The 24,409-nt window shown below is 52.4% G+C and overlaps 1 protein-coding gene across 3 annotated transcripts in view; it reads left to right on the top strand.

Annotated features, from left to right (window-relative positions):
* SYT2 (synaptotagmin 2) overlaps positions 1 to 20,021 on the top strand; it is a 217,877-nt gene extending 197,856 nt beyond the window's left edge. For 2 of the 3 annotated variants that reach the window (XM_032791886.2, XM_032791885.2), the window contains exons 4-10: positions 615 to 784; positions 11,297 to 11,422; positions 11,967 to 12,134; positions 12,673 to 12,840; positions 13,868 to 13,985; positions 15,220 to 15,353; positions 17,903 to 20,021. In XM_032791886.2, coding sequence (XP_032647777.1) covers positions 615 to 784; positions 11,297 to 11,422; positions 11,967 to 12,134; positions 12,673 to 12,840; positions 13,868 to 13,985; positions 15,220 to 15,353; positions 17,903 to 18,109 — 1,091 coding nt within the window. In that variant the 3' untranslated portion in view covers positions 18,110 to 20,021. The remainder of the gene's footprint in view (positions 1 to 614; positions 785 to 11,296; positions 11,423 to 11,966; positions 12,135 to 12,672; positions 12,841 to 13,867; positions 13,986 to 15,219; positions 15,354 to 17,902) is intronic. The other variant, XM_032791887.2, reaches the window with a different exon arrangement.
* The last annotated feature ends 4,388 nt before the right edge of the window (positions 20,022 to 24,409 follow it).

Here is a 24,409-nt window from a genome sequence, read left to right as displayed (position 1 = left end):
AGGGCTGTTCTTCAATCAATTGCTCCATGAATCCTACCCTTATCCTATGGTAAGCTTGTGAATCACATAATGTGGAATGGATGTGAACAAGCACTCGAAGAAGAAAAAATGGTTACCTACCTTTCGTAACTGTTGTTCTTCGAGATGTGTTGTTCACGTCCATTACACTTCCCACCCTCCTTCCCCTCCGTCGTAGTCTTCAGCAAGAAGGAACTGAAGGGGGGGTCGGGTCAGCAGGGGGATATATGCACCAGCACAGAGGCGCCACTCTAGGGGACTCCCCTGCCGACCTGAAGGGAGCCGCTAAGGGAAGAAGTTTCCCATGTCCATGCACATGCTTCACGCACACCTAATGTGAAATGGACATGAACACCACATCTCAAAGAACAACAGTTACGAAAGGTAGGTAACCGTTTTTTCCCAACTTGCCTGTGCCCTGCAAAGCACAGTAGATGTGTGTGACCCTGGCAACGAGCCGCACGCAGGCCCTGCAATGACAAACGCCCTGTATAACCCAGGGGCATTTCCAAGGCCTTGCACCAGGTGGGTGCTGGCGGCTGGGAGTCTGGCTATGGCACAAGACTGATCATGTGGCTGGCATTGTTTTGTGACAGTGCCTCCCTGGGCCCTGATTGCCATTGCTGTGGTAGGCGGCCTGCTCCTCCTCACCTGCTGCTTCTGCATCTGCAAAAAATGCTGCTGCAAGAAAAAGAAGAACAAGAAGGAGAAGGGCAAAGGGATGAAGAATGCCATGAACATGAAAGACATGAAATCGGGAAACCAGGTAAAACGCCCCTTGGTAAAGGCTCAGCCGGGTCCCTTGAGCAGCGAGTTAGAAAGTGCCTGCTTGTAATTTTGACCGAGGGAAAAAACAAACACAGTCTTTTATTCCTCAAGCAGCAGCAGCAGAAGTGTGCAGTTCTTCAGATACAGGGAGTGAAGGTAACCAGCTCAGCTTTTGCCAAGAGCAGGATTTGAACTTCAGGGACCTGTACCGCTACACACATGAGCTAGGGCTAAAGCAGTGATGGCATCAAACTGATGCAGTAGCAGATCAGTACCACCAGAGAGAGATAACGCTCCCCAGCTGTCCTAGGGTGGGTTACTTTCCCATAAGGCACTTGGGAAGGGTGTAACCAGCGTGAGGAGTTAGTTGTAGACACTGGGTGGGAAATAGCTATTTTGCTAACGAGTCATAGGGTCTTCCACTCTGCAGTCGGATGAGGGGTTGCTTTCCTAACTAGAAATGGGCCTCAGATGTGGAATTTGGTTCCAGGTTTCTTTGACCTTCCCCATACACACAAGGTTTCAGACAGAGGGAGTCGTGCTGCAAAACAACAACTTTATTGAACCTACAAACTTGTGAACAAAGCCAGCCATGAAACATGCCAGCAGGTGGCATGCTTTACATTACCTACCGTTATACATTTGTGCAGTCTTTTTTATAAAGATGTCTTGCAACACAGGTTTTAATTTAGACCCACTCGTTAGTAGCGCTGTTTCCCCCAAACCTAGAGGACACATGGGAGATAGCCAAGGGAGTCAGAAAATTACACAGGGCTTTTTGCTCTTGATCAGCAGAGTTTGCTTCTCTGTTGTCAAGGAATGGAAATGCATCTGCTGTTCTTTATCATTTGACACAACAACTGTCTCACGTTCCTCACAGAATCGCTGTCTATTTCTAAAGCTTAAAGATATCGGAGAGTCTGAATGGTATAAAACAGCAGATTGTGTTATCTGAACCACCATTCATAAATTTCAGGCCATTTAAGTATTTCTTTCCCCCTGTTTCCTCCCGTTTCCTCTTTGCTTTTAATCATTCTCACATTTTAAGGATAAGCCCCCTCAGGGGAGATGGTGAGAAGAGGAGCATCCTTAAGAGTCAAAGTTCAGAATCAGTGATCACCTAGCAAACTGCAAACCACCCATGATCAAACTGCAAACCACTCAAGTATACAAAGCAGGACTGGGAATATCACAAAAATGGAATGTCTCATGAGATTTGGGCTGGAAAGCCAGGGAGAGCAGCATTTCTTGAGGCATTTTAGTGCTTCACATCATGGTCATAGCTGCTAACCAGAAGAGCAGAGTGAGGTGGATGAGACTGAAAAGTTCCAGGGGAAACATAGACTCCACACATATAGGCTTCCAACAGATTAGGGTCAGGTTTGGTCCTAGGACCTGGCAAAAGTTCGAGAACAGGATCCTAACTTGTCTCCAAACCGCTTCATCGGCCCTTCCTGGAGAGCATTTATGGCTAGAATAAGAGGATCACCAGATGCTCACTTGATCTGTGGCACCCCACAAACAACGCTCACAGGTGCTAGTGGATCATCTGCTGACTACAGCTGCTGAAAAACCGTCCGCCGCCCCCATTTTGGGTACTTTCCCTCATGAAAACAAAGTGCCCAGTGAGTTTTCCTGAGAACCCATGAGCTTCTTCCAGGGTGGAATCTCACCCCCCTCTGCCCATGTGTCCTTTCTCTTTTCACTTAGAGAAATGGTGAGGCATGTTCCATGGGAACCCCATGGTCCCAGACTGGCATGCCCTGGCCTTGCCTTCCTCCCTGCACCTTCCTCAGCAGTGCCAGCCAGCAGCGAAGCCCCAGCATAGCAGGAGTTGCCCGCAGCAGTGGGACTTGTCTGGATGGACTTTCCATTAGCAAGGTCACAGCCTGAGTTCTGCCAGCTGGTGTGAATCAGGCCCCAACAGGACTGGCTGATCCTATTCAGATAGGAAGTCAGAGGCTGTAGAGATACTGGACTGCAGATGGGATCCCAAAGGCCCATTTTATGGAAAGAACCATATACAGACTGGTCTGCAGCACATGCCTCTCAGACCTGGGCTAGAGATTTCCAATCAGTCAGTCATTCCCCTTTCAGCTGGCATCTGCTGCTTGGAGCTATGCCATTGGACTTAGCAATCAATCCACCAAGTATCAGAGGGGTAGCCACGTTAGTCTATATCCACAAAAACAGCGAGGAGTCTGGTGGCACCTTAAAGACTAACAGATCTGTTAGTCTTTAAGGTGCCACCGGACTCCTCATTTTTGTTTTAATCAATTCACCGTGGCAGCAGATCCTTGTAGCAATCCAGCAGGTCAGCCATGTGAAGCCTGGGTCATGGGAGAGGCTCCAAATCCCTACCCCCCTTCTGGCCAGGCTGGGACCTGAACATTTTATAGCCCATACTGCTGGCATCTTTGCATTTGCAGGAGGCATTTTAGTGAGGTGAAGCCCAGGGCTCACTCCTCTGGGGATGGCGAGTCTTAATCAGGACTTGATCATTGGTGACTGAATGCCTCAGTGAACTGCTTCTTCAAGCTCTGTGCATTTACCCTGCCCTGTTACCAGTGGCATCCCCCAACCCACGTCACTGTCCCTGCTACTTACACAAGCAGAGGATGAAACCTAGGAGGCGATCACCACCCCCATGTATCTAGAAAGACACCTGTAGGGCCATCCTGGCAGGTGTGCAGTAGGGAATGGTGCAAGAAGCCTGACCCACCATGCCAATTTGTGCCCCTTGTGCATCATCTGTTAGTACCCCTTGGAGTCTGTGCTGCCCGCACAGGGTGTGGAGGGGAGCTCAGGGTAGCATGTTGCATCCAAGGGGTGCGTGGGTGCAGTGGGCCTGCTTAGAGCTTGGAAAGGATTGTTTCTCCTGGAGTTCCCATTGCCCCACGGCAGGCTGGTGCCTTAGTGACATCGCCTAGCTCCAGAGCACTAAAGAGAGGTGCAGTGTCTGGAGGGACAGTCCTAGCAGCAGGCAGGAGGCCGCTTGGTATGAGACAGAGGCTGAGGGTCAGTGCAGACCCAGGGCTTGCAGTGGCAGTGACAGGCTTATGCATATACAAAGGAACAGGGGAAAGAGCTATTGCCATGCACTTGGTGGCCATCGCTGGCATGGGCCTGATCTCAGCAAGAGCACAGCTCTTCAGAATGCCCACAGCTGGGATGGGGATTCCAAAAGGGCTGAATAAACAGTTGCTTGTTATTCTTACATGCTCCATGGAGCAGAAAGCAGGCCGGGTCGCTCTGCAAAGACAGACCTCACCCACCTGAGCTAAAGGAGAATCTCTGCAGGGGACAGCACAAGTAGCTGGGCTTCTATCCATCAGCCAGGGGAGACACGGTCATGCACACTTAGCCAGGATGTCACAGTGGCTTCATTTTCCCCTACTTTTCATGTCAGTTTCCTTTCTCCACCCATCTCTGTCCCTTTAAGACAAGGGTTATAGAACGGGGTATGGTGCTGTCCTGCTAAACGTGTTCTCTTTGTAAGGAAAATCATGTTCTCTCTCTCTTGCTCTCTCTCCTTCCTGTGCTTTTGGTTTCCAGAGAAACACTGGACTGGTAGCAACTACAGTGGCTTTGCTGGGCACTTTTCCATTAAAGGGAAAGGAGAAATTGGCTTGTTTCAGATACATGTAGCAAGGGCAAAATGCATGAATGGGCACCCCGCTTTTAGAGATTGGCTGAGTATGTATAAAATCAATGTTGGTGCAGACAAAACTTTCCAAATTCACTGCTTAAAAGTATAGAGCCCACTCCAGTGGGCACACTCAGCCTGGGTACAGTGTGCCTTTAAGAGGGTGGAGTCTGTTGTTTCTCACGCACATTGAGTGTTGTTGATTATCTCTGTGGTGGTTGTCTCTATAATGTCCTTCTCTTCCTTCTCTGTGCTCTCGTTGTCCTCCTTCTATGTTGTTCTGTCTCCATGTTTTCTGACTAACCTGGATGGCAACTCATGGTAGGTGGCAAAGTGAATGTTGCTTCTCTATCAGCCATGGAAAGTGGGGGGTTGTCCATGCACCAATTAGCTCCAAAACTTAGGCATGGCAGGCCCAATGCATGTTGAAGAGTTCTCCAGGGAGAGTGGGCAGATGGGGCTCCAGTACATCCACTGCTCTATACAAACTATACAAAGCCCCATTTTGCAAAGCACAGGCTACAAGTTGTGTCTGAGGCTAAGATCTGGGAGGTCAGAGGGGAGCTCCCCAGCTGAGCTGTGGCTCTGCTCCCATGCCTTGTTCACATCTAAGAGATCGTTGCTACATGGTTCCTAGATGCCTCCCTCCCCTGAATAGATTAATATGTAGCAGATAATGCATGACAGGAGGGACAGGCCAGAGGTTTGGGCACTAGCCTGGTGTTCAATTTCCTGCTCCACCACAGTTCTTGGACAAGCCACTTTGCCTTGTCTTTGGGTGACAGTTTCTGAATGTTGGTCCTACATTCCCTGGCAGGTAGGTGGGTTCCTGTAGCCTTCCATGCAGGAAAGGCTGGGGGGCTTTTACTCTAGTCCTTTACCACAAGGGCCACGTCCCCATTCCCCTTCCTGGCCCATCTGTAGGGAGGTCATGCCCTCCATCCACCCAGGGCTCCTCCCTCTGTTATTGGAATTCTTGTCCCTATAGCCTCTCTGCCTGAGGATGCGCAGGTGCACTCGCCTGGAGGTATTTTTGTTAGCAGTGTCTGTGGGTCTGTGCCTATGCCACATGCCTTCTTATGCTCCGGTACGAGGGTGTCAAGGAGGAGTGGTCCTGTGCCCCTCCCGCTTTTCCTCAACTACCTGCGGCTCGAGACAGAATTCTGTAGTGTCTGTTACCTTGCTGCTTTAGTTGTTTCATTATTTCATTTTCTTAGAATGATTTCTTAGCTTTGGGAGAGGGGGCTCCCCCTTCTCCCCTTTTTGCATACGCCCAAGACCCCAGGATTCGAGTCTTGCCAGCCCCATAATGGGTGTGACGCTGGTAAGGCAAGTGCCAGCTCTGGTCAAGGCCACGGCGTCAGCTGAGAATTGACAAACTCACAGCTCATGTGTGTGTTAGTATTATTCAAAGTAGATATATAAGAATGTGTTTAACCTTCATGAAAAACTGGTGGGATGTTGTATGCATTGTTTTCATTTATCAGTGCCCTGGAATAATGTAATGGCAAATGTTTGCGTTGTATGTATCCCTGTAGCTAAGTAACCTATCAAGCGAGAAGGAAGCCGTGTGCCATGCAAATGAAGAACTTGTACCAGAGAGAGCAAATGGGCCTTGTGTGTGAGATCAAAGCCTTTGTTAAGTGCATTCCTCCCCCACCCCACCACCTCCATGAAGATGGGGCATGCGTGGGAGCTGTTACTGTCATCTTGGCTTCTGTGAGAAGGAGCAATAAATATGGACACAAGGACAAATTCTTCATCTCTTGGCTGTTTGGATTCTAACAGGGCAGAAAACTGAACAAGGAGACAGAGATCCCCAGAGTTATCCTGGGTAGCCCTGAAAGACTTTTGGGAAACTGACAGAACACTACATCTCTGCTACCTTTTGACATTATAGACTGTGACTCACCTGTACATATATTTTTACCTGCTTTAACCTGGGAGCAAGGAGACCACATCTCCTGTTGAAGCTCCTATCAGTCACAGTACCAAGGCACTGACACCTCCAAAGAAGGCTTCTTCTGCGAAAGCTGCACACTGAAAAGCCTACCACCAAGCGGTGAACAATAGACCCATTGGTACCAGAATTAGACTCTTCCAAACAGAAGGACTCCTTGAAGAGAGAGGACTCTTTGAAGAAACCATATCATCTGGTACCATCTAGCTTCACCCGGTCCTCTCCAGAGCAAATGGGTCCACTGTCTCCAGTACCACTAGAGGTGTTTCACCCAAAGGAGTAGTCCCCAGGCTTACTGGTGCCTTCCTTGTTCCTCGTTCATGAGGACCTTCAGATCTTGGAGGAACTAAGTCCCCTGTGCTGAGCGTACTGGGAGGACTTTCCCACTGGCACCTGCATGCCAACTGGAACCAACACATCTGCCACAGCCTCATATAAATGCTCACCCACCGGCACCATCACAATTGCCAGTTCGTCCCCTAGTACCGATCCAAGCCTGGTACTAACTCCACTAGCTCCACCACCAAACATGGGAGAGGACACTTCCTTTGATTCAGAGGTATCCATTCAAGGCTCCCCCACCGACTCATTTCACCCTCCCTCCCTTGACATTCCCTGAGGATGAGATGCCAGGAACCAGCCTATGCATGACCCATCAGCACTGGCAGGAACACTTCTGGGGCCCTGCCCCTTTTTCTTATGCCCCTTCCAGAAGGGCTTTTTTTAACCATTGGGCCCCTCGCAGGGACTAAGTCTACTGGGTGTCGTCACACAAGAGGATCCACCAAGATTATTGGCCAATAACATCCTCAGGACCTCCTCGTCCTCCTCAAGAAGACTCACCATTGAAAACAGAGGAGAAGACACCACCATCCTCTTCCTCCCCAGATGAGGCAGCTGTGCCCCCTCCACTGTCCTACATGGATGATTCAAAGCCTTTGAGGACCCTCTGAAACACATAGTGGAGGCTTTATAGATTCCTCTGGAGGAAGTCCAGGATCAGCAGCACTCAGCGGTGGACATCCTGCATGCCTCCCCTCAGGGCAGGGGAACCTAACCTGTCAACGAGGCCCTACTGACACCAACCTGTGCAGTGTGGCAGACTCTGGCTGCCATCTCACCCACCTGCAAGAGGGCAGATCAAAAATACTATGTCCCAGTCAAAGGTTTGGAGCACCTGTTCCCTATCCCACCCCTAACTCTCTGGCCATCAACACTGCCCATGAGAGAAGTAGGCACTGTTGCTTCACATCAACACCAACTGATAAGGAGCTTAAATGGCTGGACCTGCTAGGTTGTATCAGCTACTCAAAGGCCTCCCTTCAATTCAGAATCACCAACTATCAAGCCCTGATGGCGAAAGGTGAATTTACAAATTGTTCTAAATTTTCCCATTGGACTGATTTGTCGCCTCAGGACAAGAGAGAGCCATTTCCAGCTCTTATGACAGAGGGTCAGACAATTAGGCTTCCCTTGATGTGGCACATACAGCCTGGTGCTCTATGGCTACTGCTGTAGTCATGCCTTGTGCCTCCAGGCTCCAGTCCTCCAGCCTGCCCAGGGAGGTACAAAACACCGTGGAAGACCGGCCCTTTAAAGGGCCTGAACTTTTTAGTGGCGCCGTGGACTTAGGACAATATTGTGATCTCTCAGCACACATGCACTATCTACAAAGAGAAGATATAGCAAGCCTCAGACAAGGCAACGCTCATGTCCTGTGTACTCTCAGGCCCCAAAGATTGGTTGAGCTGCCTAGAAAGAAGCCCAGGCTACATAAGAAAGGCCTATCTTCCACCTTCACCTCTCAGTTGGCTACCTCATCCAAACAACCATTTTGACCCATTAGTCAAGGACCAAAAGCTCTCCCCATTGGATCTTCAGCTGTATCAACCCTCCATCCACCTGCCCTATGGGAACAGTTTGCCTATTTTCTTCCTTTCTGGGAGCATGTCACCTCAGACAAATGATACTGGAGGTGATTTTGATGGGCTACTCCATCCATTTCAGCTCCATGGCTCCCTTCCCTCCTCCTCCCTTTGCCTGTTCAGGGACCCTTCTCATGAGGGGCTCCTAAATCCATCCTGCAACTGGGGGTGATTAGAACCTGTTCCCTTGGGCTTCGTCAGAAAGGGATTCTATGCCTGGCCCCAAGAGAAAAGGAGGGTGGTGACTGATTCTGGACCTTTCAGTTCTAAACACTCCGTATTCAGGTGCAGCACTCAGGATGGTCACCCTTGCAGGAGTTATTCCATCATTAGATCCCGGGGCCAGTTCACCACCTTCAACCTCCAGGACGCCTAATTCCATGTTGCCCAGAGCCCAGGTGTGGCCAAGACAACTATGGTTCCAGGCTCTGACTTGTCTTTCGCTGTGTGTGCCTCTTCGCCTCCCTCTGTTGACAGACATCCTGACACAGGAGTTGGGCTGTACAACCCACCCCAGCCTCTCAAGGCCTGGCTTCATGACGGCTTCTGGGCTTAGAGCAAGAGTGACCTCCTGCAGTCCAGACAGTTCTGGTGAATAGCAGGAAGCCCACCACAAGAAAGACTTATGTGCAGAAGTGGAAGCATTTCTGGATTTGGTGCTCTCGTTGCTCTATGTCCCCTGCCAGTCTTCACTTTACTGCCCGTTAAACCTGAAATTGCTGGGTCTCTCCCTGAGTTCGGTCAAAGTTCATCTAGCTGCTGTCACAGCATTTCACCAGCCAGTTGAAGAATTCTTGCTCTTCACCCATCTTACAACTGCAACATTTCTAAGGGCCTCCTTAACTTATTTCCTCCAGTGCAGGAGGCTGCTCCACTCTGGGACCTCAATTTAGTGCTTCATGTGTTAAGAGGGCTTCCTTTTGAATCCTTGGGAACCTGTTCGTTCCTCTATCTGCCCTTCAAGACTTCACTCCTCATGACCAGGAGGGTAGGTGAATTAGGGGCCACCATACACAGTGTTCTGTCCTGACAGATACCTCGTTTCCTCTCTAAAGTTTCGTCGGAGTTATGGTCAGGACATCTATCACGGAGTCACCGGGCGATGCTCTGGAACTGCTTTTCACAAAGCCAGTCAGGACTTTGGGGAGCCTCCTCTCCCTTGGAGCAGACTTGTTCAGGGCAAGAAGCTCACACGTCTTCACCTCCTGGGCCTCTCCTTGGAGCATTCAGCATCCTCCGCCCCTCCATGCGCTTCCCACAGCAAGCCCACCCAGGCGGGGTCCTGGGGAAGCCACAGGGTCCTACACCCCCACTTTGCAGTCAGACGTGACTCTCAGCCAGCCAGTAAAACAGAGGTTTATTCGTTGACAAGATCAGGGTCTAAAACAGAGCTTGTAGATACAGCGAACCGGACCCCTCGACCGGGTCCATTCTGGGGGGCAGTGAGCCAGACCCCCACATCTACCCTCAGCCAGCTCCAGACTAACAACCCCCTCCTCTCTACTCAGCTCCTTTCCTGGGCCAGGAGGTCACCTGATCCCTTTGTCTCCAACACCTTCAATTGGCACCTTTGCAGAGGAAGGGCCCAGGCCATCAGTTGCTAGAAGACAGAGTGTCAGGCATTTAGGTGCACTGGCCCTTTGCTCTGCAGCAATCACACACCCTTATCCTACCACCTAGATATTAAGAACTGCATAGGGGACACTGAGGCACCAACAGAGTATTCAGAGAAAACATTGAGAACATTCCTAGTTCATCACAACATCCAACTGCGGATCTTTTATCCTATCGCTCAGTCTTTAAGGCAAGAGGCCAGTCTCCATACTCAAGACACAAGACAAACTCTGGCCCTCTACCTACACAGGACTGTACCTTTCAGGGTTTCCCCCAGGCTCTTCATCTTCTTTGCTGAGAGGATGAGTGGTCCCTCTGTTTCTACCCAGAGACTATCTAAATGGGTTTTGGGGTGTATTCTGGCATGCTATGAGTGCATCCCTCCTAAAGTCAGTGCTCATTCTACGAGGGCTCAATCCATGCCCACAGCCCTCCTGAGAAAGGTCCCCCTCAAGGACACATTCTCACACCCCTGTGCCTTAGTATGTGCCTCCAGAGTGGACGCAGCCATTGGTAAAGCTGTTCTAAACTCTTCACTGAATCCGCCTCCTCAGCACCACCTCTTCACTGAGGTACTGCTCTGGAGCCTCCTTTTGTGGAGCACCCATGGGGACAATAACTCCAAGAAGAAGGGGAGGTTACTTTCCTTGGACAGTAACTTCAAAATGTGTTGTCCCTTCACCCACTGCCCTCCTTTCCCTCTGCTTCTGTGAGGTTGAGAAGGAACTGGAGTGGTGTGGGTCCATTCCTCCCTATATGCCCTCATGCTGGAGCATGAGGAGGTATATGGCACAGGCACAGACCCTCAGACACTGCTAATGAAAAAATCTCTAGTCAAGAGTGCCCGAGTGTGTGCACATCCTCCCGTGGAGCACCCACTGGGACAAAACATCTCAGAGAACTCCAGTTACCATAGGAAGTAAGTAACCGCTCCCTCCCCTTTATGTCCGGCCAGTGCTGACCACTTAGTGACCTCCCTGCTTTGCAGTGGTTTCTCCCATGCCTGCTTTCCCAGCAGTGCTGTTTTCTGTAACAGATCCATTACTTCCCAGCCATTGCTATGCTGCCAGGGCTGCACAGCCATCAGGTCCTTCTGCTCCCAAAGCTCACGTGTGTTCAGGCTCCAGTTACACAGTAGAGCAGGGCTTGCTGTCCCTTCAGTAGAGGGCGGTAGCGTCTCTGGGGAGTCCACTGAACGGAACCCCAGTTCAGCCTCCTGCCTCCTCTCAGTTGGTGACACTGGTGCATGAATTCTGAGGCTGGGAATCCCCGAGGCACCGAGCCGGGGAAGAGCTGTGTGCGTGTGATCAGCTGGCAGGGTCTGAAGCCTCGTAGCTAAGCCGGCAGGCTCTGTATCCTCTGCAGAACAAACAGGACGACGACGACGCGGAGATGGGCCTGACGGAGGGAGAAGGCGAGGAGGAAGAGAAGGAGCCAGAGAACCTGGGCAAGCTGCAGTTCTCGCTGGACTATGATTTCCAGGCTAACCAGGTGACATGGGCAGGAGAGGGGAGGTTGGGCAGGGCAGTGTGGGAGGGCTGTGGGGAGAGGGTCTGAGTGAAGGACTCACCCTTGGAAACTCCAGTTAAAGAGCACAGGGTGAACACTAGCCTCTGAGTGGCACAGGTACCTGCAAAAGGACGAAATTTGGGGAGGAAATTTATCCTCACCATGATTGTCTCACATGCCCTTTGAAAGGGCCCCTTCTAGCACTCCTCAAGCACCCTGGGATGTGAGGAAGGGGAAGATGGATGGAAGGTGCCTCTCCACCGGGCCCTGAGCCCAGAGTTGGCAGGCTCACTGTCAGCACAGAGAGAGCACCGTCTGTGGGAATACATGGCTCAGCAAGTGATCTCCCGCCCCCAGCTGCAGTAGGGTCTGGGAGAGGGTGACCAAGCACCGTCCCTGACTGGCCAGGGGCAGAGGGAACGTGGAGCTGGAAGATCCACTGGGGATCTTTTCCATGCAGTGTGGAGTGGGAGCAGCGTCTTGCTGAGCCATCTCACTGAGGGAAACATCCCTCTTCCCCCTCCAGCTGACAGTGGGTATTCTCCAAGCGGCTGAGCTCCCGGCGCTGGATATGGGCGGCACCTCGGACCCGTATGTCAAAGTTTTCTTGCTCCCAGACAAGAAGAAGAAATACGAGACCAAAGTGCAGAAGAAGACCCTCAACCCGTCCTTCAATGAGACCTTCGTCTTCAAGGTGAGACCCTTTCCAGTTCCCCCAGCACAGTGGTCCCCAGCCCCTACTCTGTCCTGCAGGGGACAGTTGTCCTGGTTCTATTCCCAGGTCTGCCATTGCCATGGTTAGTCTTGCTTTTAAGGCAGTGTAATACTGTCGGAAGGGAAGGGCAGAACTCCTGTCTGTCTTCCAGCCTTCTGCCCCTGCCCCCACCATGCCCCATCAGGAACTGCACCTCCCCTGCTAGAGGGGCTGTCCCCAGTAAATAATTTACCAGCATGTTGAATGAGAACCAAAGCAGTTGCCCAGATTGCGAAGTTATAAGTACCGACCAGAGCCCTTGACCCGCACTACATGTGCAGCTGTGTGGCTGAGCATTGCTATTGCTCTGACGCAGCAATTCTGGCCCCTCATTGCAAGAACTGGTGAAGAGGTCCCAGCCTTAGTCACTGCGGTGCATGACCGCTTGTCGGATCCTTCATCAACCAGTCAGATCCTTCCTTACACTAGGTCCCATGTGGCTATGGCAATGGTTTGCAAGGGTCCTTCTTCATAACAGGTTCCCTACCAAGAGCTGGGCGGGAAAACGTTGGTGATGGCCATCTACGACTTTGATCGCTTCTCCAAGCATGACATCATTGGGGAGGTCAAGGTACCCATGAACACAGTGGACCTGGGCCAGCCCATTGAGGAGTGGAGAGACCTGCAGGGCGGCGAGAAGGAGGAGGTGAGATGGGAGGGCAAGGTGAGGGGAGGGTGGTGTCTGGCTAACAGGAGGTGGGTTCAGAAAATGTGCTGCAAAGTGTCAGGATTTGGGCTCATCAGGCAGCCGCTGAGCCTCAAGGGTGGGCTGTGCTTTCAAGGTCCTTATAAGAGTTGCCTTTGCAGGCAAGTACTGGGGGGAGATGGGGGGAGAAAGAGGATCCATCCTGCAATGGGAGATTGATAACCTGCAGGAGAGTGGGTTAGTGGTGGGAGCAAGGGACAAAGGTCCTGGGGTCTATTCCCAGCTCTGGCAAGGGAGAAGGGTCTCACAGCTATATGTTAGGACTCTATTGCCAGGTCTGCCAGCGCCATGGTGTGTGACCTTGGGAAGTCACTTAGCCTCGCTGTCAGTATAATGCTTATAGACCTCCCAGGAAATGGGAGGCTCCATTGATGAATGCTAAGGAAGAAAGAAGTGGTGCGGTGATGTGCCTGGCAGTCAGCAGAATTTGGTTTTAGATCTGACTTTGCCATGTTACCACCCCTCTGTGCCTTGGTTTCCCCAGTTGCACAGTGGGATAGTGACCTCACAGGAAGAGTTGCGAGACTGAACTCAGTACTGTTGGTACAGTGGTCTGACGGCAGGAGCTGGTAAATACTACTCTGGGTATCAGTTCATGTTGAGCTGGGGGGCCCTGTGATGGGGAGAAACCCCAATTTAACCTGGGCTCTGAGACCTGCACAGAACTCAGGTCCCGCTGTCCACAGCAAGGTGTCTTCCTTGTGCAAAAGCCCTGCCTTAAATCTGGTAAAAACTGCTAGAATTGATTTGGCCTCTCCCACCAGCTGGGGACTGGCACTGTCATGGATCTCCTGCTGGCCTGCACCAGCGATGCAGTGTGGTGTCCAATGCAGGGGCTAGCTCAATGGGTGAGGGAGTTCTTGGATCTCCTCCCATGGTTTCCCGAGGGACTGATACTCAGTGCAAATATCCCAGGATACCAGGGCATGGAAAAGCACTGACCTCTGCTTTCCCCCTTGCTCCACAGCCAGAGAAGCTGGGAGATATCTGCATCTCGCTACGGTACGTGCCCACCGCTGGGAAACTCACCGTCTGCATCCTGGAAGCCAAGAACCTGAAAAAGATGGACGTCGGGGGTCTCTCAGGTAAGAGCAGAGTCACCTTACAGCACCAGATGGTGCTCCTGAGCCAGCACACCAGCCCAATCTTGCTGCTGACTACCTCCCCCCCCCCCCCCCCGGCAGAATTCCTGCCCAGGGCTCAGCACCTTTAAATCAGAAACTCAAGTGCTGAGTGCTGTGTCTGGTGGGGTTATGGAGTCATACAACTTAAGGCCAGAAGGGACCACACAGATCATCTAGTCTGAGCTCCTGTCGCTCACAGACCACCCAGCACCCGCACCTTAAACCCAACAACCGAAATTAGCTCCAAGTGTTCCAGCCCAGAGGAGACCAGACTGTTGTGCCACTGACAGCGAACAGGAGGGTCTGAGGTGCACCAGTGCACGAGGCCCCTTCAATGGTAGGGAACTGATTATGTGAGAGACACCCAGATAATCCTGGCAAGTGACCCACACACTGCAGTCAAGCACCTGAGAGAGAGAATGATCAATGCCAGCTCAGAGCCCTGGCTCACCCCACCCAATGTGCCGTCTCCAGCCATGGCCATTCTTACTGCTTCAAAGGACGGAGACCACTCCCCCGCATACATTGGGGTGGGTGGGGGAATTCCTCCCTGGCGCCTGCAAGTGACTGGCTTGAAGCATGAGCTTTAGGAACAGAGGGTCAGAGAGTTCCCTCTGCAACACAGTGCTCCAGTAGCCTTCATCTTATTGTCTTGAGGCCATCACCTCTGGGGTGGCTGCCCCCCCAGCCCCAAGGGAGGGAGCGGGTCTTGCTCCCAATATGCCCTTTGACTTTCTGTGGGGCTGGGCTCCCCATTGCCTGTGTATGCACTGACCACAGTGCAAAGGAACGTGGACACGGCTCGCTCTGGGGTCAAGGAGTTCCTGAGACACAGGACTCAAGCCGAAGTGGCTGTTCGGAAGCAGCTGCGACAGGTACGGCTTCCATCACAGCTGCCCATCTTCCTGCAGGACCCGAGCTGTCTGCTAGATTGAAGAGCCCTGTGCTCTCAGGTATCTTTCCCCCATGTAGGTACTTAACAGTAGCCAGATAGAGAAATGGAATCTGCTTATTGTTCCTGCCCGCTCCTGATTTGACAGCAGGTTGCTACATTGCATGATGCACTCTGCCAACTCATACCCCCATGTCACAGATAAATCCAACCTGGCTACCCTGCCCTCTACAGTCTGTGTGCTCCCGTATGGCCGCAGGTAGGGCTGGCTCTGACCTCTCCTGCTTTGGGCTCTCCCTGCAGATCCCTATGTGAAGATCCACCTAATGCAGAATGGCAAGAGGCTGAAGAAGAAGAAGACCACTGTGAAGAAGAAGACCCTGAACCCTTACTTCAATGAGTCCTTCAGCTTCGAGATCCCCTTTGAGCAGATACAGGTTCCTGAGCCGAAATTCTCGTCTTGGGAGGTTTGGGGTGGGGCATAGAGACGGGTGAGTGATAACTCACATGACTGAGTTGGGATCCTCTGATTGGAGGGATCAGACCCTTCCCCCTATGACATCCACCCATATAAAGTGACCATCCAGGCCTTCAGATGATCTAGACCAGAGGTGGGCAAACTATGGCCCACAGGACGCTCCTGCTGGGCCCTGGCCCCTCCCCCACAGCCTCAGCTCACCGTGCCACAGGTTCAATGCTCTTGCAGAGCCGCGGTCTGACCTGGTTCTCTGTGCTGCGTTGTGGTGTGGCTGGCTCCAGCCAGGGGCCGTGGCTGCCTGTCCTTGTGCTCTGGGTGGCATGGCTATAGCGCCACTAGCCACCAGTGCTCCAGGCAGCACAGTAAAGGGGCAGGGAGCAGGGTGGGTTGGATAGAGGGCAAGGGAGTTTGGGATGGTGGTCAGGGGGTGTGGGTGTGGATAGGAGTCGGTGCAGTCAGAGGGCAGGGAACAGGGGTCTTGAATGGGGGTAGGGGTCCCAGGGAGGCAGTCAGGAAAGGGGGCGGTTAGATGGGATGGCAGGGTGGCAGTCAGGAGCAGGGGTTCTGGGGGCGGTCGGGGACAGGGAGAAGGGGCAGGGGTCCCGGGGTGGGGGGTGTCAGGAATGAGAGGGGGGTTGGATTGGGCGGTGGGAGGCGGTCAGGGGACAGGGAGGGGTGTATGGGGCAGGAGTCCCGCGGGGGTTGTCAGTGGGTGAGAAGGCGGGGATCAGATAGGGGGCAGGGCCAGGCCATGCCTGGCTGTTTGGGGAGCCACAGCCTCCACTAACCGGCCCTCCATACAATTTTAGAAACCTGATGTGGCCCTCAGGCCAAAAAGTTTGCTCACCCCTATCTAGACACATCCACCCCCTGAACAGCGGAGATGGAGAGATGAGAGTCAGCATTTCATACATGCTAGTTCTGAGCAGGAGCTCAGCTCCTCCAGACTGACGTGTCCCTGCTCTGTAATGAGGGTGGATGCTTTGAACACAAGAGGCAGCACAGAAAGCCAGGATCTATGCTGGGCATATGCTACCAATATCACTGGGGCCTGAATGTCAGAGTCACTGGGCGCCTGGAGCTCCCATTGGCCTCGGCCGAAGTTGTGGCTGCTCCATATCTCTGGAAATGAACCCCCTTGTTGCATATTACAATGACCAGTCCTTAGGCTCCTGTAGCAAGGGTTACTCCCACCAGTAAGGTCCATCACCACCTGCAGAAATAACTTGTGCTAACGGCAACCAGAGGGCGGAGGAGCAGAGCTAGTGAGACAAAGACACGGGTGCTGCTCAAAGCATGGCTAGAATAGAGGCCCTGTGCTATTATCTCTCAGCTGCTCCAGGCTGACCTGCCCAGGTTCCACGCAGAAAGTTGGGTTTTCTGCTGGCCTGCTAGCCTTGCAAACTCCCAAGCCTGGGATCTGAGGCCAAATGGCTCAAAGGAGGGACATAAAGCTAAGCACATACATGTGTATTTAGGACCCTAAGCAAGTCAAGCTGGGTCCTTTTTGCCTCTTGCTTCATCGCCTGTAATGAAAGGCTCTTCTGGGCAAATGAGGCCATTGGTGACCCCCCATCCCCACTGCCCTCGGTGACCCCCACGTGGCCCTGGTCTTTTCATCTGCTGCCCTTGAAGACCGCTGTGCCCACTGCACTCTGCCCTCGGCAGCCCCCATACGGTTCTGGCCCCGTAACAGCACCAGGCCCTTTACTAGTGACCCCTGCACAGCCCCACCCCCTTCACACACTGCCCCTGAGGCCCACAGCACAGCCCTGGCCCCATCATGGTCTGACCTCGGTGACTCCCTTCCCTGCTGCAGCCATGTTACTTTTAATGATGTGCAGAGTGTAACCAAGGGGAACTCAGGCCTGCCCTCCACCAGCTTGTGGCCTGGTATAACTCTGCTGGTCGGGGGGGAGGGGGGAGTGTTTTTTTTTTACTGAAATAGGATGGGTGCAGTTACTCCGGTATAAAGGTGTCTTCACCCAGCCTATGGGTTTAGCGATGCTGGTATTAGCACCTTTATACTGTTGTTATGGCATCCATGCTCGGGGGGCTGTACCACTTTAACTGTACCAGTGGAGTTAAAATAGTGCAACATTTGGGTGTGGCTAAGCCCTTAGCTGCATTGGCTCTGTCTAGCTCGAGGAAGAGGAAGAACTTGCTTCAGAAGCTAAACTCGGACATGGGGAGCAGACGTTCTGTCAATATTACATAGCTTGTTTTCAGGACAGACCTGCCCCTTTAATATCCATTGCCCTTAAAATGAGAAGGGAGAGCTGTCTGAAGATACAGGGTGAGCTTTGTCTAGCTGCCTGGGGGAGCTGGGAACATGGTTCCTATGGGAACAGGTGCTCAGATCCATCAGGCATCATTGGCCAGGCTGGTACCCATCTCACAGCTGCAGGGGAAGCTTGTCTACAATAGATTCCCACTGGGTTCTCAGTGGCATCAGGCCATTTTGCAGTTGCGATGTTGGTAATAACACAGTGTTTCTGTGTACCCCAGAAAGTGCAGGTGGTGATCACCGTCCTGGATTACGACAAGCTGGGGAAGAACGAAGCCATCGGCAAAGTATTTGTTGGTTCCAACGCCAGTGGCACGGAGCTGCGGCATTGGTCCGACATGCTGGCTAACCCCAGGCGGCCCATCGCCCAGTGGCACTCCCTGAAGCCGGAAGAAGAGGTGGACGCATCGCTCGGGAAGAACAAATAGGAAGCTCCATAGCCCAGCATAACCTACGGACATTCTAAGCGCCCCAGAGCTATCAATACCTCAGTTATGTAACTTTTGGTTTTTGCTTCCATTTTGTTTTAAGCTGCACTACCCTTTGGTGACTGTGGAAGGGATTCCAGGCAGTCCTGAGCACTGTCAGGGGAAATGGTTAAAGACAGGGATGGTTCTTTTCATTCTGCAAAGTCGCTTCCTTCCGCTGCATGTCTCATCGTTTCTACGTGCTGTTCTTTGAAAGCGTAAAGCCAGCTTCTGCCGTGGGTCCCGGAGGTGCCAGGCCATGGCAGGGCATTGTCTTCCTTTCTCTTCAGTTTTACACTGGGACCTTCAAACATTGTGCTAAGGTGACAGCTGAGCCTGAAAATGTGAGTTGACCAGATACACTGTGCTTGCTTTGGGGATACGTACAGCTGGACTAGGCGGGTCAGTGGAGAAGAGCTGTAATGAACATCTGGGCACCTTCGTGTGACTGCTTTGACTCCCATCAGCCACCCAGAGAAGCGAGAGAGCAGCCTCGTTGGGACTGGAACGTCCATGGCTCCATCGAACATCTTAAGGTTTAATTTCTTCTGGTGCGACAGGTGCATTGCTGGGCATACAGACCCTGAGCTAGGTAGGGTATTGAACCTTGCAGCCCCCCGTGTGATTGCCAAAGAAGGGGTGTGGTTGTGCTGTGGGTGCATGTCTTTGATAACTGAATGTTCACAATTCCAATCTCAGTGCAGGACAGAGCACAAGAGAGTCTTGGTTTTGAAAAACAGCATCATGGGATATTTATGCAAATGACCACTGTGAGGCAGGCTTACAGTAGCACCTGGACTTGAGACGGGCCCACCCAATCAGGCAGAATCAAGGTTGATTTACCAAAATGGCTGCTTAAAGCCATCCATGTAGGCTAAACGACGTCTTAAATGCAAGCAGCTTTGGAAGGATTTGCATACATGTCCCATCACGCGTTGCACTACGGTATGTCTTCTGAAGATGCATGACCTAAAAGTATCCAGACCCAGATATGTCCAAGAGAAGAGTTTAAGGTACAAGGTCTTCAGAACTCAAATTGAGAGGCTAGAGCTGGGGTGTTAGTGAGGCAGGTGCAAATCCCTCCCAGTGTTTCTACCCATATGGCTGCATGTGACCCATGCAGTGAGCTGCTCAAATGTGGCAATGGAGCTGCGATGTGACAAGAGAGCTCGCTCTAGCCTTCCGGTTGAAGCTGTTCCACTTTAATTAACTGTTATTGGGGCCCAGCAAAGTCAGAATCTGCCTCTAGCTCAGGGGTCTGGGCCAGCCCCTGAGATGTTGGACATGCTGGGTCAGTTCCTGCCTCTACTTGCTGAGAGGAAGAGTTGGTTACATGCTCTTACCCTTGTCCTTGCCCGTTGACACTAGGCCACTTTCATTAAGTATTAGGTGGGCCCACCCAAGGGTTAGGATCGCGCTATGGTCCAGTGGTTAGGGTACTTGCCTGCGTTGTGGGTTAGCCTAGTGCCAGTCTCCCCTCGACCCCCTAAGAAGGGGTTTGGACAGGGATTTCCTCTCCCCCAGGTGACTGGGGGTGGGTTGTCTTTGTTTAAATCCCATCTCCTTTGCAGGAGCCATTGTCTTCCTGGGAGAGGGAGGAGGTTTAAACAGGAATCTCCCACCTCTTTGGGAGTCGGGTCAGGGTCAGTCCCTGGCATGTGGGCCAATTAAAAGTAAAACCAGACCTGCTCCCTCTGTGTCAGAAGGCAGCCTCAAACCAGGATTGCCTAGATCCTAGCTGCAGAGCATAACCAGAAGGCTACAGGAGAACTCATGGCAGGCAGTCTTAATCTCCCCTGGTGAAGTTGTTCCACTTTATAGTTATAATTAATTCACTAGGTATTAGGCTACACAGAGACACAAGGGAGATGTATTGGAGTCCCCTGCTAGCCCACTCTGTACTGGCGTAGACCAAGCAAGCCAGTTTCCCAGTCTCTAAGAGGCCTTCAATGTTAGTGGCTTTGCTTTGGCTGGACCAGTGCATTGGCTAATAGCATCTGATGTGCATCCACTGGTTTCCTTTTCTTCTGTGAGTCCAGGCCTGTTTTAGTCTGGACCTTTTGCATAATATCCCTCAAAGGACCTTGCTGCAGCCCCGTGACAGCCAGCTCTGGAGTATCCCTGCAACTCTCCCTGATTACCATCTACGTTTTCCTGGCAATGTGGCTTGGCCTATGGAAGTGTCTTCACAGGGAAGGTTGTGACTAGCCACACCACTAGCAAGCTTACTGGAGGGACTGCTCCTGCCTTGGCCTCTACCCTGGTTTTCCAGCCCCACAGCTTGTGGTGTAGAGAAGCAGACTACAGCACCACACAGCTGCTGAAATGGTATTTCTGTGAGTAGGAAGAGTGTGAGGAGAGCAAGAGCCATACGCTTTGGTGGGGCCAGGGGCACGGAGTCTGGAATACCTCACAGGAGGTGGAATTCACCAGTGCCCAGAGAGTCTAGGTTGTGGGGAGAAGGGTGGTCAGTTTCACACCCCTTCCCTCCTACTACAATTGGGGAATGTTTCACTCCCAACCCCCTCTCCACCCTACCCTTTCCCTCCCACAATTAGTAATCCCTTATTTGTACACTGCACCTCCCCTCACAGTCCTGCTGGAGCTTCAATATTTAATCGGCAGGAGAGCTCCATGCACCCATGAGCCTGGCAGTCCTACTAACTGTAACTAGGGAAGCGTAAGTTTGTTCCAGTTCTAAGAGCCAGGAGGGTGCCTGGGGACCACTGTAGGAGGGAGCCCTCTGTACATGAGCTTTAAACACAAGCTGGTCTCACTGCTGATTGTACATCCTGCTGCACAACAGCAAAGGCCAGGAGGTCTAAGGAGCAGAGGCGGCAATTCCCCAGAGCGTCTAAGTGCTGCATCCGACTGCCTCAGAGCTCCGGCTGCCTTGGCGTGATGGGAAAGTGAGCAAAGCAGCCCTCAGCAGGTTACAAGCATGGTCTAAGGAGTGTTTCCCTTTCTGAAAGGGGCAGCGGGGTGCATCTGCATGTGCTAGACACAGATCTACCACCAGCCCCAGTCCATAAGCAGAGCTGGTCCAAGAAAGTGAAAGGTTAATGGGAGTTTTATGAACCAAGGTGACATAAACACACCAGAGCTTTGTGATTGTGACACAAGCAGACGAGTTAATTTACTCGCGAGAGTAAACCCAACGGGCTCTGCTTTCACACCAGGCCTTGGACTGTTGCCCCATCTTACATACTTCCATTGATGGAGTCCTTAAATCAGCCTCTAATGCCATGGCCAACCACCGCCTGCCTAGCATTCCGTTTATTATTACAGAGAATACTAAAGGTGGACTGGGGGGGGCAGAATGTAAGTTCAACACACCTGGCTTAGCACTGGCATAGGGCACAATTGCTGGGGGGGGATACCACCAACCCTCTCGCCCTCCCATTTTGCTCCCTGTTCCACTGGCCTCTGTCAGGTGTGAACTCCTCTGCAGTGGACAACGCACCCCCTGAATCGAGTCCTGCGCTATTGAATTTGGCACATTTTTAACTTGGACTGTTTAAAGGGGGGGGGGGGGGGACTAGGAGGAGAGGGCGGGAACTGTGACTTAATACTTTTTTTTTCAAAGGGAAAAAGCTCTCTCCCCCCCCGCCCCGCCAAACATACTCAAGCCATCTGAGCCTCATCCAAAATCCCTTGTTGTATATGTAGTTAACATAACTCTATAGCTAGCTACGAACAGCCAACAATGCATGACAGAGAACCACTATGTAAATAGCAGCATGGTTAGAGCAGAATCCATACACTTTGTTACACCTCAGCCAGGACGCAACCAGGCTGCAGAGTTATTTTTAAAATGTGGCATGAGTGGATTTATTTTACCCAAGAGGATAGAGCAAGACCTATAAAAAAAAAAATCCCCAACCTTTAGTGCCCAAGTCAGTAGGCGCAACACTATCCATTTATTTTCAGTTAAAAAAAACAATTAAAAATGATAAGGAACAAAGCATGCCTGATCCATTCACAAATATTTGAGGAGTAAATAAGCCAGTATGGGGGATAATTTCATGTGTGTCTTGTAATCTATACATGCAAAACTGTATCTTGTTGAATTTATGCCATGTCCAGGTAGCAGCAACATTGTGGCTTTGGTGTCCCGTCCTGTGTTGATGCATTTTACTGTCAAAGCAAACTTAGAAGCCATATTAGACCACGGCCTGCCAGGATCCTCGAGTGGGATGGGCCGATAGGTGATCCTCTGTGTCCTCCTGGCCCCTCTTGGTAACGTCTCTGCGTGTTTTGTTAAGGATCTCCCAAGCCCTCGTCCTGGGGGAGGGCTGGCTCAGGACGCTAACCTTTGCTGTGGCCTGGAGGTTAGTCCTCACCATGGCTTGCAGCTATGGCCAAGCTGGCGCCCTGTGCAGCTGGGTTTGGAATGGCACAGTTTGAAGCGCTGGGATCCCTTTGTTACACGCTGGGAGCAAATGCTGGAGCACCTTCAGCAGACAAGCGTGGCCTGAGCTCCTCGGTGCTAGCCGTCCCCAGTCGGATGCAGCCCAAGGCCCTGTCCGTTGTGTCATGAGCTTCTTCAGGGGACAGAGACCCAAGAGAATCTGATGCATTACTGGCTGCCTCCGACTGGGATCAGGCCTGCTATTGCTCCTGCCACAGCCTAACCCTGGCTCTCCAACCAGGGGCATTGGGGCAATTGAGCAGAGTTTGGACTCTGTGTCCGAGCAGGGATGGGTAGGGCAACCCCTCTCTGGATCAAGTGCAGCTCCTGGACAGCGGGGCCGCATGGGGATAGAGATTGCTCAAGTTCTTGCCATTGGTGGGCTAAGCTATAACATTTAAACCAGCTCTTGAGTCCCCTTCTCCACTCCCAGGGAGACAGGAGTGGGTTGCACCCATACAGCTGCTGCTGGCTGTTCCAGGGACCCGTCAGCCCCGCTCGCAGCAGGGAGCACTGTTAGCCATTGGGACAGAGGAGCCAGGAACCTGAGGCATTAAGAGGCTTCCATCCAGACTGGACATTCCCCTAAGAGGGATGCTCTGTCTCGTGCTATGCAGGAGATGAGAGAAGAGCAGAATGTCCCCCATGGATGTGTGCGCCCATTGCAGCCCCCAGGGCTGGGGTGCAGAGAATCCAACCCCACCCCTCTGAAGCGGCTCATGGGAGATGTGGCTAAAGCTGTAGGAGTGGGGGGAAGGTCACTGGGCAGGTGAGAGGGGGAACGAGAGCTGCTGCTGCAGCAGCACAGGTGAACCAGAGGGGATGAGGCTGCAGCAGGTGAAGGACTGACCTGATCCTTGGCCCCAGCGTGAGCCCAGCAGGGGACGCAGGGCTGGACGGCCCTGCCCCCGCATGCTGTGACTGGCCTGGGTCTTGGGATCAAGCAGCAGGGGAGGGAGCTGTAGGCAAGAGGAAGCCAGCTCACCCTGGGGAGGGAGTGGGGGCCATCTCAGGCATTCATGCCCTGCATGCATGGCTGCAACAAGCTGGGAAATTCCTGCTGGCAACGGGTACATCCCACTCCAGTGTCTGTTCCCCCTTCCCCCCCGCCCCCTCCAAGCACAGGCCCATGGGTAACAGGCACTAGGGCTCTGCTCTGCTCTGCTGCCTTGGGGAAGGAAAAGGATCTCAGCCTTCAACACTGGACATTCAAGCACCAGGCTGGGCCAGGGCAGGGTGCTGCCTTCCTGACCCCTCCTTCCACTCCCCTCCGCCTGAGGGTTCTGTATACAAATCTCACCCCCCCTTGAGCTCTTCCCAATCTCAACCCCCCAGCATCTCCCCCAGTGCACCCGTCTCTGCAGCGCTGAACTCCAGCAGGAAACTGCTTTTAACACCAACCCCCTCCTTGTGTGGACTCTGTTGTTCCTGTCTTTATTGTCAAACTGTTATTTTGTAACAATGTCTGTCTCCTTATTAAAGAAATGAGCTAAAAGCAGCAACTGGGCATCCCTGTTGTGTTAGCGCGTCTGGGACCCAGGCACCCACAGGGCTGCTCCTACCTGGAGCAATCAGCAGCAGCCTCAGCCCTGCAGCCAGGGGCACGGAGCTGCTCTGCCCCTACCCTGAGATTGCTAGGGTATGCTCAGGGCCCCAGAGCAGCGTAAGCCAGTAGGAATGCAAATCTCACACTTGCTGGGGTTTTCCTTGCAACATGTGTCTCATGGGCCCTGCTGCTCCAACATGGTTGTCCAAGCACTGGAGCGAGAAAGCACTAAGGAGGCGAGAATCAAAGAGCTGAACGGGGGCTGAAGGAGAGAACAGGCTCAAACCCAGCTGCTGCTCCACAC

Source organism: Chelonoidis abingdonii, chromosome 4, assembly GCF_003597395.2.
Source record: "Chelonoidis abingdonii isolate Lonesome George chromosome 4, CheloAbing_2.0, whole genome shotgun sequence".
In the NCBI taxonomy this organism is placed as follows: domain Eukaryota; kingdom Metazoa; phylum Chordata; order Testudines; family Testudinidae; genus Chelonoidis; species Chelonoidis abingdonii.
This window is presented reverse-complemented; position numbering and strand designations above follow the sequence as displayed.